At 40.7% G+C, this 12,421-nt stretch overlaps 1 protein-coding gene across 1 annotated transcript in view; it reads left to right on the top strand.

The window, feature by feature from the left end:
* Nucleotides 1-12,421, top strand: part of DMD (dystrophin) — a 2,214,077-nt gene that overhangs the window by 655,835 nt on the left and 1,545,821 nt on the right. The window contains exons 30-31 of the mRNA XM_088454197.1: nt 7,803-7,913; nt 9,142-9,315. Coding sequence (XP_088310323.1) covers nt 7,803-7,913; nt 9,142-9,315 — 285 coding nt within the window. The remainder of the gene's footprint in view (nt 1-7,802; nt 7,914-9,141; nt 9,316-12,421) is intronic.

Below are 12,421 nucleotides of genomic sequence, written 5' to 3'. Positions count from 1 at the left end.
GTTAAGCACAGGTGACTTAATTAGTATCTCAGTCAATTTGATTTAACTACCTGTGCTCAACCATGTGTATCTCTAATACCTGAACTCTTGGGGAGCATTGAGGACAGCATTTGGAACTTCTGGTTTAACACACATAAAATTAGGGATTTGAATGCATACTATCGTTTTCAATATGTAAATTAACTTACACTCTATATTGTATGTGCACTATTAGTAAGGGTCATGTCATGAGCAGTTCTGTTAAGTGAATATACACTATTGCAAATATACACTGTTACAAGTATCTAGTTATTTTAAAACATACTTGCTTTGCTGCAGATACTTTTGTTCACATAGTGTAAAGCTGATTACAGAATTGCTCTGACGGTCATCCCTTGGTTACTTAATCTGATTTGACAATGTGTACAGTATCTGAGATGACCTCTTTGTAATATTACAGTGAGATATGGAAAGCACCATGCAAAGCATTGCACAGGTTAATCTGTTATTTGGCTTTATACCTTGAGAAACTCAGTGGAAAATATAATCTCACCATTATCTACAATTGTGTATTAAAGGTTAATTTCACTTCTGTTGCCCAGGTCAGCATCAAATAATTCTGCAGGTTATTTGATTGCAGAGATGATAGCTTGTTTAGGACACATAATATACCTGGCACTGATATGCACAATTGGTTCTGCATACAGAAAAATGATAGGAGATCGGGGAAGCCATGGGGGAAGGTGGTGCACAGTAATTTTAAATATATAAAACATATCCCTTGTGCCAGGGGCATTTCAAAAAGGAGGGGGCCTCTGTGCAATCTCTGTCACGGGCCCCCTCCTCTCAGTCCGATGGCCAGCAGCGCAATGAGCGCAGCTCGGCCAGCACCGCACTGATAGACTCTGGGCACTAGTGTGCCCAAAGTCTATAGCGCATCTGCAGGTCACCGGGAAAATGGCTGCGGTGGCCATTTTCCCTGTACTGCGCATGTGCAAAGCAATGAGAAAATGGCCGTGGCGGCCATTTTCCAGGAGATTTTACAGCTCTGACACAGGCGCTGATGTGGGACTCCAGAGAGGTAAGTATAATATGGATACACCCTGCACCCATTAAAAATACACCCCTGCCTTGTGCACAGCCTCAGACACATGAAATACAACTTGGGGCAATAAAAACAGTTGGGCTGATTCAGAGGAGTGTGGTCAGTGCTATGTAATCTGAATGCATATGCTAATGCCACAGGTGGCGTCTTTTGTAAAAGTCAACCACTGCCGGCTTCTCTGATCCATTGTGTGTGGTTGAAGACGCAGCATCGGATCACCATTGCAACCATTGGTGTAACCTTTGGTTTACTCAGAAAGTCTGGCTGCCTAGGCCAGTGAATCTGTGCCCAACGACGCAGGCACTGGCTTCGGCACGCCTCACAAATGGGGCCGGCATGCTTCTGTTTTGTGAAATGGTCCAACTCCCTGCCCCCAAACTGATGCAGACTGTCACTCACCTGATGTCTGCAGCCTTACTGCATCAGAAGACGCAGGACCAAATCTACGCATGCACAGTGCAACTTCTGCACATGTACAATTCAAAAAACATCGGCCACTTGCAGTCGACAATCAACCAAGCATCCACATGACAAGGTCTCAGAGTAATGCACCATTCTTGCTGAGTTTTGGAGAAAAGTATTTACATTCGTATCAATGAACATTTCTATTTCTTATGCATTTATTGCTGAAGAGTCTATACTAAAATTCCCAACTGTAAAAAAAAATAAGTTCTTGGAGATTTATATTACATATTTCTGTTGCAAAGCAGGTTATAGCTTACCATGGGAAGTTCTTGTGCCTTATTGTTTGTACAGTTCATGATAAGTTGAATAAAATTATGATAATGGAAAACTGACTGCTACACCAGAATATTCTGGGACAGTTTTATAAAGTTGGGATTGCTGGCAAGCAACACAATCTAACCAAGAGATTGTGGGGGAGAAGCTCAGAAGTGGTGTCAGCGCACGTTATGTGCACTGGTAGCGCTTCTCCCGATGTACTGTATGATCGGGGGTTTTTGGCAGAAAATTATAGGGATGCTATGCGCCCCTGTCATTATCGGCGCTGCTATCTACACGATAGCAGCGTCGATAGCCTGGGCCATGTATGAACGGTCAGATTGCCTGACCGTTCGGCCCGCTGTAGCTGCCGCTATTGACAGCTACAGCCTGGCGCTGCCCTATCCCCACAGCAGGGACAGTGCTGTCCCTGCTACCGGCTCCATGGCTGCGTGCGGGGATCTCACGATACTTGCGAGATCCCGTGCATGCTCAGAGGAGCCGGCCAGGACTGAGACACAGCGCATCAGCACTAGGCTGAAGCACTGCAGTCTCTAGTGGGTAGCGCCGGAGGGGGAAGTTATCGCTCCCCCGCTCCGGCCGATGAGATGTTTATACATCTCAATGGTATTGCTATCTGCTTCGCCTTGGTAAAGAGGCGAAGCAGGAAGCGATATAGCGGCACGTTAAGTGCCACTTTAATACATCTACCCCATTGACTGTTGTTTCATTGTACATTCTGGTCTATTGTTTTTATAGATCTGAACAACTGTTTTGTAATTTTATATAGTCACACAACTCTTTGGTGACTTGTAATACCCTTTATTTTCATAATTAGGCATTTACCCCACATTTTTCTAGTAACTTTGCTTCATACGTGAAGTTTGAACATAGGCATATTATTTTCCATCTACAATAAATTAAATAAGCATCAAACATAAAATGTGCTTAATTAGCAAAAATATAGTATGCAAGCATTTCTTAATTTACCTCAGTAATTATTTAGCTTTATTTATAATTGTATAATTTCCGTATGGAATGGGATTTACAAATAGTATAGTGAGAATTGAATGGACTTCTTACTCCATCGTGTGGTCATACAGCTGTATTGCTTTCATTGAAGAACAAAAATATACAGTAGATAATAAAGAGGCTCTAACAAAACACTTGGCATATTTACTATCAAATCAATGACTATATGATGCCATGCACTCTGGTTGCTATAAATGTAATAATAGATTTTGGCCGTGCAATTTGTATTTTATAACACCATTTTGTTCTTTCAATTTGTATTGTGCTAAAATTATCGTAGAATAGAGACAAGGGGCCTGATTCAGTAAGGATCACAATTGTGTTTACAGCTGCGACTTCTCATGGAACGCAGCTGTGCAAATATGCTAATGCCTGCCACAGCTCAGCCGGCATAGAGACGCCCACTGCTGCTTTCTCACATCCGTGCTACCTCGCACTCCTGTGTATACATTGATGTACATCGGCCCATCAGCCAAGATTTACAGCAGGTCTGACCAGCCACAGAACCTGCAAGTCTTGTCGCATGCAGTGAGTACTCAATCTGCGTTTGCAATCGCAGTGGCTAATTTATGCACGCCATTGCAAGGGTGTTCAAACGGACAGGCAAGTCTACGTTTCTCTGACCACTTCCCCGTCACCACCCCCAAACGCTCATGACCTGGCACTCTCTCTGCAATGGATTCCTCTGTGCGTGATTGAAGGGCAATCGCAGCGCATGCACACTGTTGTTTGAATGTATGCACAATGGCTAACAATCGCTCAATCTGCGTACGTAGTTGCATTTGCCATTACTGCTGAATCAGACCCAAAGAGTATTTTACAAAATAGTATATGACTTTCAATTGGATGCAAAGTGTCAGGTTGTGTGCTTCAGTCAGCAAGCATGTTATGTTCCCAGTACAATTTACTGCTTTAAAACCTTGCCAAATAACATGCCTCTTAAAAGTTTAAACATACTGTATTAGCTGATAAGATAAAGCAGATCGCCGTAATGGTGTCTCAGTGTCTGGAGAACGAGCGTGTGCAATGGCTCATTTCAAACCTCAGATCTGCACCTTCAAAGGGGACTATCTAGTTGATTGCTAGTTCCCTAAGAATCTTTTACTCCACAAAACATTACTAAGTTGTCTCTTAGTGTGCTTATTCCAGTGGGATGTAGATAGGATCCCGGCTGTGACCATGCCAACGGGTCAAAATACAGATGAATCTTGACAGTGAATATTAGGGTTAGGCTGCGGTAGGGGTCAGTTAGGGTTAGGCTGCCAAAGGGAACGGTTAGAGGTAGATTGCAATATGAGTGGGTTTGATCAGGGTTAGGATACTCACCAAAATTCATATGGAATTTCACTGTCGGGATTCTGCTGCCAGTATTGTGACCATCAGGATGGTTATAGCCGGGATTTCATACCCAACCCATTCCAGCTTGATTATCTGACCACCTACTTTTATGCATCTTCTCTTTCTTCTGTTTGCTGTATCTATGTTCTGACTCTATTTCTTCTAATTTGTGTATCAAACTCATATCCATTCCTGACTACTGCTTTGGTTGTGTTCCTGCTGATTGCTACTTGTGTACCAAACGTGGCTCCATTCCTGACAACGCCTCTGGTTGTGTTCCTGCTGACTGCTACTTGTGTACCAAACGTGGCACCATTCCTGACTACTCTGGTTGTATTCCTGCTGACTGCTACTTGTGTACCAAACATGACTCCATTCCTAATTACTCCTCTGGCTGTGTTTCTGCTGACTGCAATCTGCAATCCCAAAAAATTATAGATCAAATGTTTCCCTGCCATCACTTTTAGCTACAGTGAATCTAACCTTGAAATTTACCTGACTCTGCCTGGTGTTTGTCCATGTCTGCCTATCCTTTGCCCATTGCTGTGCTATTCTTGGACTTTTTATTTTTTATGACAAAACCTACAAAAATTTTATATATATATATATATATATATATATATATATATATATATGTATATATGTTAGAGAGAGAGAGGCAGAGTCAGTGGCACTCAAATGGACTTGAAACAAAGTGTGAGAAGGCAATAATCCCAGTCAATATTTCAGAGTTTAATCCGTCATCAGGACAATCAATTAATTGTCCTGATGACGAATTAAACTCCTAAATGTTGACTGGGATTATTGCCTTCTCATACTTTGTTTCAAGTCCATTTGAGTGCCACTTACTCTGCCTCCATATTTCTCCTCCAAGTGGAGCACCGCGGCCATTGTCTTTGTTGTTACTGGAGTGCTGTTTTACGAGAATTATACAGTATATGTGTGTATATATATATATATATATATATATATATATAAATATATATATATATAAATATATATACACATATATATATATATATATATATACATATATATACAGTCAGGTCCATAAATATTGGGACATTGACAGAATTTTCATATTTTGGCCTCTATTCACCACCACAATGGTTTTGAAATGAAACAAACAAGATGTGCTTTAACTGCATACTTTCAGATTTCATTTGAGGGTAATTACATCCAAATCGGGTGAACGGTGTAGGAATTACAACGGTTTCAATATGTGCCTCCCACTTTTTAAGGGGCCAAAAGTAATGGGACTATCAACTCAAAAGCTATTTCATGGACAGGTGTGGGATATTCCCTCGTTATTTCATTATCAATTAAGCAGGTAAAAGGTCTGGAGTTGATTCTAGGTGTGACATTTGCATTTGGAATCAGTTGCTGTCGACTCTCAATATGAGATCCAAAGAGCTGTCACTATCAGTGCAGCAAGCCATCATTAGGCTGAAAAATCAAAACAAACCCATCAGAGAGATAGCAAAAACATTAGGTGTGGCCAAATCAACTGTTTGGAACATTCTTAAAAAGAAAGAATGCATCGGAGAGCTCAGCAACACCAAAAGACCCGGAAGACCACGGAAAACAACTGTGGTGGATGACAGAAGAATTATTTCCCTAGTGAAGAAAAACCCCTTCACAACAGTTGGCCAAATCAAGAACACTCTCCAGGAGGTAGATCTATATGTGTCAAAGTCAACAATCAAGAGAAGACTTCACAAGAGTGAATATAGAGGGTTCACCACAAGATGCAAACCATTGGTGAGCCACAAAATCAGAAAGAACAGATTAGAGTTTGCCAAACAACATCTAAAAAAGCCATTACAGTTCTGGAACAACATCCTATGGACAGATGGGACAAAGATCAACTTGTACCAGAGTGATGGGAAGAGAAGAGTATGGAGAAGGAAAGGAACTGCTCATGATCCAAAACATACCACCTCATCAGTGAAGCATGGTGGTGGTAGTGTCATGGCGTGGGCTTGTATGGCTGCCAATGGAACTGGTTCTGTTGTATTTATTGATGATGTGACTGCTAACAAAAGCAGTCTCCCCCCATCGGAGACTGCTAAGCACCACCTCTAACAAGAAAGGGGTGGGGCTTTGAAGAAGTGGGTCCCAACAGGGAATTATCTGGCCCCCCACTGGGCCAGTCTGAGCCTGAATCCATATACACAAAGGATTGAGTGGACTAATTATGTAAAATAAAGATCTTTTCTGCAATGCTTGTTTTTTTTTTCTTTTTTAATTATTATTAGTAGCACCACAGGTTCCAGTGGGCCCTGGATGCCAAAGCATGATGGTGCTTGTAATTCTATAACTGCCAGAATATTTTGTCAGCGAGTGGTTTGCTTGCAAATTGTAGTTCTACTATTGCCATCATAGGCAAACTCTTTAGACATACCAGGACTATTTTTTTTAACACCTATAACCCTAACATCCTAGTACTATTGTGCTGAAAAGCTGTTGTGTGACATTATTACAGGGGGACTCTACGCTGCCATCAGCATCATCAGGTGCTGTGTGCAGGCAAACAGTTTAGTGTTGGTGCTTGATACACTTTGAGTGGTGTGTAAAGTTTGTTTTAATTATTTATAATCTCTTTTTATTTTTGAATATTAACTAGAATGCCATTCTTAATCATTAAGTTGATAGTGATGACTGGAGTCTCTAGTATGCATCTGCATTCTGATAAATTTACAGATTATCAATGTGTGCAAACGTCTCTTCGTGTAACATACTATATTGAGTTGCACATATTTTAAAATATGTACAGATAAAAATTTGTCATTTTGGGGGCATATTTTACATGTATGATTTGGATGCAAATGTATCTCAATGACCACCTTTATGTTTAAGCCAGGATTTGTAATTAAGAACATGTAGTCTTATCCATGTTGTATTTCAAAGTAGTATAATATTATAAGAATTCTCAGAAACATATCTTGCCTTTAGCTTGAACTTGTAAAACGACAGTATGTTAGCATTGGCTTCAGTAGAGCTGATAGGGCTAATGCAGAGCTGTACACAAGTCTGTTAATGGGATGGATCTTGCATGTTTTAGAGTCTACATGCTCCTCAACCGAGGGCACATGTCTAACAGCGAATCAGAGTAGCTTGCAGCTCAGTCGCATCTCCAGCTGCAGCTGAATGGGCAATAATAATGGGTGATGAGGGCATGTCAATGCAATTGTGAGCAATGCTGATTTGTGCAAATGATGAGATGTATTTGATTTCAGATAGATCTGCATCTAGCATAGGACTGGTGAAAATGTGCACTGATAACGTCGACAACTGTGATACCAGACATATGGATGGGGTTGTGCAGTCCCAAAGATGTGTATAATCAGCATAAAGTTCACTGCAGTCAATGCGGGTGTAATTATGCACAACTTGCCTGCGATTCGTGCACTGTAAGAAAAGAGCTTGGAATTGTAATTATTGTACAATATTTCAGATAATATTTAACACTTGAAAGTTATCCCTATTCTCTGTCTGGATGTTGACAGTATTTCCAATTGCATACACTTAAATGGGCTTTATACCTAGTATAAACTATTATCTGTTATCAAAACCATACATATGTTCATATATAACAGTATGTGTGTCATTTTATTCTCATCAACAGAAAATACAGTCCGATTTATTGAGTCATGAGATTAGTTTGGATGAAATGAAGAAAAGAAACCAGGGAAAAGAAATGTCTAAAAAAGTTCTTTTACAGATTGATATTGCTCAGGTAAGTGAATTATTAGTATTACTATGGTTATTACTATAAGAAACTTGTATGAGATGGTAAGCTATCAGAGGATGGAAGCAGAACCGTTCCAGGTTGGTGATTTGTTAGCATGGGAACAGTGGTGAAGGTTAAGGGCCAGTAAACTAAATAGGCACTAAAAGACAGGAACAACTTTGGAGAAATGTGCTTGCAGTGGTAATGGTAGGCTATAAGCAAACCTGATAGAAGATTACAGTTTTATGTCAATACTTCATGTTATGGTTGGGAAGCATCACAATTTAAAAAAAAAAAAAAAAAAAAGGTTTAATAGGCTGCATTCCAGAGTAGTCTTGGGTTAGGTTATGTAAAGATTTCAATATTTTCTTCTTTACAATTATTTATATTTAGATATTGTGATGTTAAGAAAGTAACAATATATTATTTTACCTTTTTTATGAACTATATTTGGTCATTGTAGATTTTGGGCTAGTTTACAGGAATTTTTTTTTTTCACATATCCTTTTTGGAAATCTGCTTTATACATTAGTCACCAAATTTTAGGTCTCCTTTATACAGTGACCTTCAGATTGGGGAACCTGTTTGTGTACTAGCCACCAAATTAAATGCCCACTTTATTTAATAGACACCAGATCAAATATTTATTTAATATACTGTCCATCAGATTGGAGGTTGCTTGTATACTGTAGTGGACAGATTGGAGACATGCTTTGTATCCTACTAATCAGGTCATTGGAATGAGTGGCAATCAAGATGGGACCCCAATATTTCTAAGAAGGCCTTGTGTGCTTTTGTTGCATTGGATATGAACATGCAAAATTAATACATACTAGAAAAACATTGAGAAAACACAATTAGAAACTAAAAGATTGATATTGATGACAAAAAACTAGAATGAGATGAGAATGAAACAAGAATGTTGACATTTTCTAGGGAGAAGGAAAAATATATGTCTATACTTGTTGTATAACATGACAGATAATAAGTTGCATAGGGGCAGATGTACTGGGGTGTAGGTGGTGAAAGATAAAGTACCAACCAATCAGCTACTAACTGTAATTTTTCAAACACAGCCTGTATTGTGACAGTTAGGAGCTGATTGGTTAATATTTTCATGTCTCCACTTTATCTCTTTCCAAGGCTTAGTACATCTCCCTCATATTATTTCAGAAATATTTTTGTTTATTAGTACTCACCTTTTTGAGGCTGTTTTAATTTTCTGATTTTAAAGAAAAAACTGCAAGAAGTTTCTACAAAGTTCAGATTATTCCAGAAACCAGCAAATTTTGAACAGCGTCTTAAAGAGTCTAAAAGAATTTTGGATGAAGTGACCTCTGAGTTGCCAGTTCTGGATATGAAGAGTGTGGATCAAGACACGGTTCAAACACAGTTGGATCACTGTATGGTAAGTATACAGTAGCTTGGATAATGTCTCCAACTTATAAATAACTGTCAGAAATAGTTTTTTATAGTAGTAATTGTATTTGGTAAGCTTTAGAAAACTCACAAATGATATAGTATGCCAAAGGAAGGCAAAACATTTTATTCATAAAATGCAATATACTCTCATTTGCTAGTTTTGTGGTATGTCTGTGTAACGAGTACCTGGAGAGTTTCACTTGGGGTGTTCTCCTCAGAAATAGATTTGTGGGGTATTTTGTAAGCACTTCTACCTTGTGAGGATGGTGATATACCCTCTTGTAAGCAGCAGGTGAGGTTTCTGAAAAATGAGAATAGAAATTACAAAAGGGGCCCCTATTTTACAGTGATACAACTTTAATTTGGTAGAAGGAAAGTCATCACCGGCACTTTTGGCCTGAGAGTCTAGTATTCACCTACAGTATAGCTGTTTCCACATTATGTGGAAAACTATATCTTTGCAAAAGTTCAATGCCCACTCTGCTCAGAGAAGAAAAGGGGGAAAGAAAGACGCAATAAAAATCAGAGTGTGCATGCCAATTTCACTCTGGTCACCTTGACTAGTCATCCACTTCAGTGGCCCTGCATGAAGAAAATTGAACACCCATCCACTCATCACTAGTTCTAACTGAGAGGCCCCCAATGAGGTACCTAACTTACAGGTGGGAAAATGGATTTTGGTGCAAAACGGGTTGGTGAGGGGTCCAGCAAACCTGAGAGATATTTCGGGCCATAGCCTACTGCCTGAACATCTTAGTAGTCATGGACCTAACTCCCAAAATCAAGGGCGCTATGTGTCAAGCTCCCAAACATACAGGTGCTATGGGCCCAGTACCCGCAGTTAGACATATCACTACCTTAGCACCCGATGTTAATTTTTCCGCAGGTACAGGTGCTGTGGGCCTAGTGCCTTAAATTACAGGTGGCATGACCTGATGTTAAACTCACTGGTGGCTGAGGGGGATTATAGGTAAGTGTAGAGGGCCCACAGAAACATATTTGATCCATCAAAACTTTCAGAATCTCTTGCTCCCTCCATATTCAAACTCACATAATCTTGGAGGACTTTGCTACATTTGCAATTCATTAGTGACACCATATGATGTGCAGATAATGCTTTTTAAAGCAAATAGGCTGCTTTCCAATTGATCATGTGCAGTACCGAATGAGAATGGTATTTCATCTGTTGCCTAACTCAAGGCTACAATGATATGCAAGTACTAGTTATAGCCTTCCTCTAGTGTAGATGTCTGTGTCTGAATGTGCAAGCACTGAGATGCCCACTTTCAGCTTCTCTGCATGCTGTAACATCACCAGTGATTCTTGACATGCCATAATCAGTTCACACCATAGACGTTTGCACGAGTCCTATGGCAAGTGCAATTTCTCCATCTAAACATGGCCACTGTGGCTGCGGTTGTGCACCAAAAATGCAGCCGCTTTCACTGACACGCCCACGACACTCCCATAATACGCCCTTGAGATTGACTTTTTTTGCGTTCACTTCTGGCCACCTTTCAGTCACCACTCAGGAATGCCCATCACTTTTCCAATTTCTGATACCGTCTGTCCCAATTGCAACAGAATCTTTGAGCGTACACTTGTAGGAGTTTTCTAAACTTTTTGTGCATGTGCAGTTGCAAATAATCACTCAACTATGTGGACACCTGAATTTTGATGTGAATTGTGTATGCTTCTAAATCATGCCTACAATGTTCTGACAGGTTTATCCAATATGGGCTTTCATCCAAATAACATCCAGCATTTAGAAATCAACATGCATTTTACAGAGATACAGGCTACTGACAGCTAACATAACATATGCCCATGGTACTTTGGAGGCTGGACTAGAACATGCCAGACTTTTTTCAAGAGACTTGCAATCCTTCTGCTTAATGTCAACTAGGTGTGCAGTGAAATTGTTTGGATAGGTAGAAATTACAGATTGTAGTTGGAGCCAAAGGGATTCCATCCACATCTGTGTTTCATGCTGAATTAAGCAAAGTGGCAACAGAGACCAATATCTTTAGCTTTTTAGCTATAGGTGGGGTGCTCTGACAACACATACAGTATAGTGAGGCTGCAGCCTAGGGGAAACACATAAAATCACTTTGCATGAATTGTTCAGTATTTCTGACATTCACCATTAATGCACAGTATTACTTTGTTATTGGCAGATACTTGCAAGAAGGTTAGTCCACATGTTGATTCCAATCCAGAGTGTGTTTTATTGGATATAACAGGATAAATGTGAAAGAAGATAGGCCCTCATTCAGAGCCGTACGCTCTGAGCAGAGCGCACGCTCTGAATGAGGGCCGGCCTCCATGAAAATGGAGCGTCCTCCTGGACGCTCGTATAGCTGTGGGTCACCACCCACAGGCTATACGAGCGTGCAGTTTGATGGCCGTGATGGTCGTGACCATCGCGACCATCGAAACTGCGAGCCGGAGCCTGCGGTTGAGGTTTTCAACCGCAAGCTCCGGAGTGATTTTGGCTCTATCAGAGCCAAAATCACTCCCACTGACATCACTAGTGATGTCAGTGGGCCGGCTTCTGATGGGAGGTGTTCCCGTGGGAACGCCCCCATCAGGGAGGCACGCCCCCGGCACGCCTACCAAAGGGGGCGTGCTGTCAATCAACATCGACAGCACGCCCCCTTTGATCAGACACAATGAGTGAAGGACTTTCCTTCGCTCGTCGCGTCTGGCGCATGCGCACGACGGAGCTCCCTCCGTCGTGCGCATGCTCAGTCCAGACCATCGACCCACTTGCGAGCGGACAGCCACTCGCGAGTGGGTCTGAATCAGGCCCAAACAGTCAATATAATGTATTAATCTCTCTTGGGTTAAGTGCTGTACAGCACTGTGATGCTCCAATAACACAGAGTCTTGTGTACACATGCAAAAACTTTTATAGAGGCATGCAAACAAGTATTGCACCTAGAGTCTAGACAGCGTGACCTTTAAGTTTGATGAATATTATTTTCTCAGCCATGTAATGTTATTTAGATAGATGAGTCATGCACAATAACACACAGTTAAGAGAGAGTGTACACATCCTCAAAAAGTTTTTCAGCAATGCTCTAAGCTAC

This window comes from Taudactylus pleione, unplaced genomic scaffold (genome assembly GCF_031769625.1).
Source record: "Taudactylus pleione unplaced genomic scaffold, aTauple2 ptg000609l, whole genome shotgun sequence".
NCBI lineage: Eukaryota > Metazoa > Chordata > Amphibia > Anura > Myobatrachidae > Taudactylus > Taudactylus pleione.
Note: the sequence above shows the minus strand (reverse complement) of the source record. Positions and strands in the feature narration are given on the sequence as shown.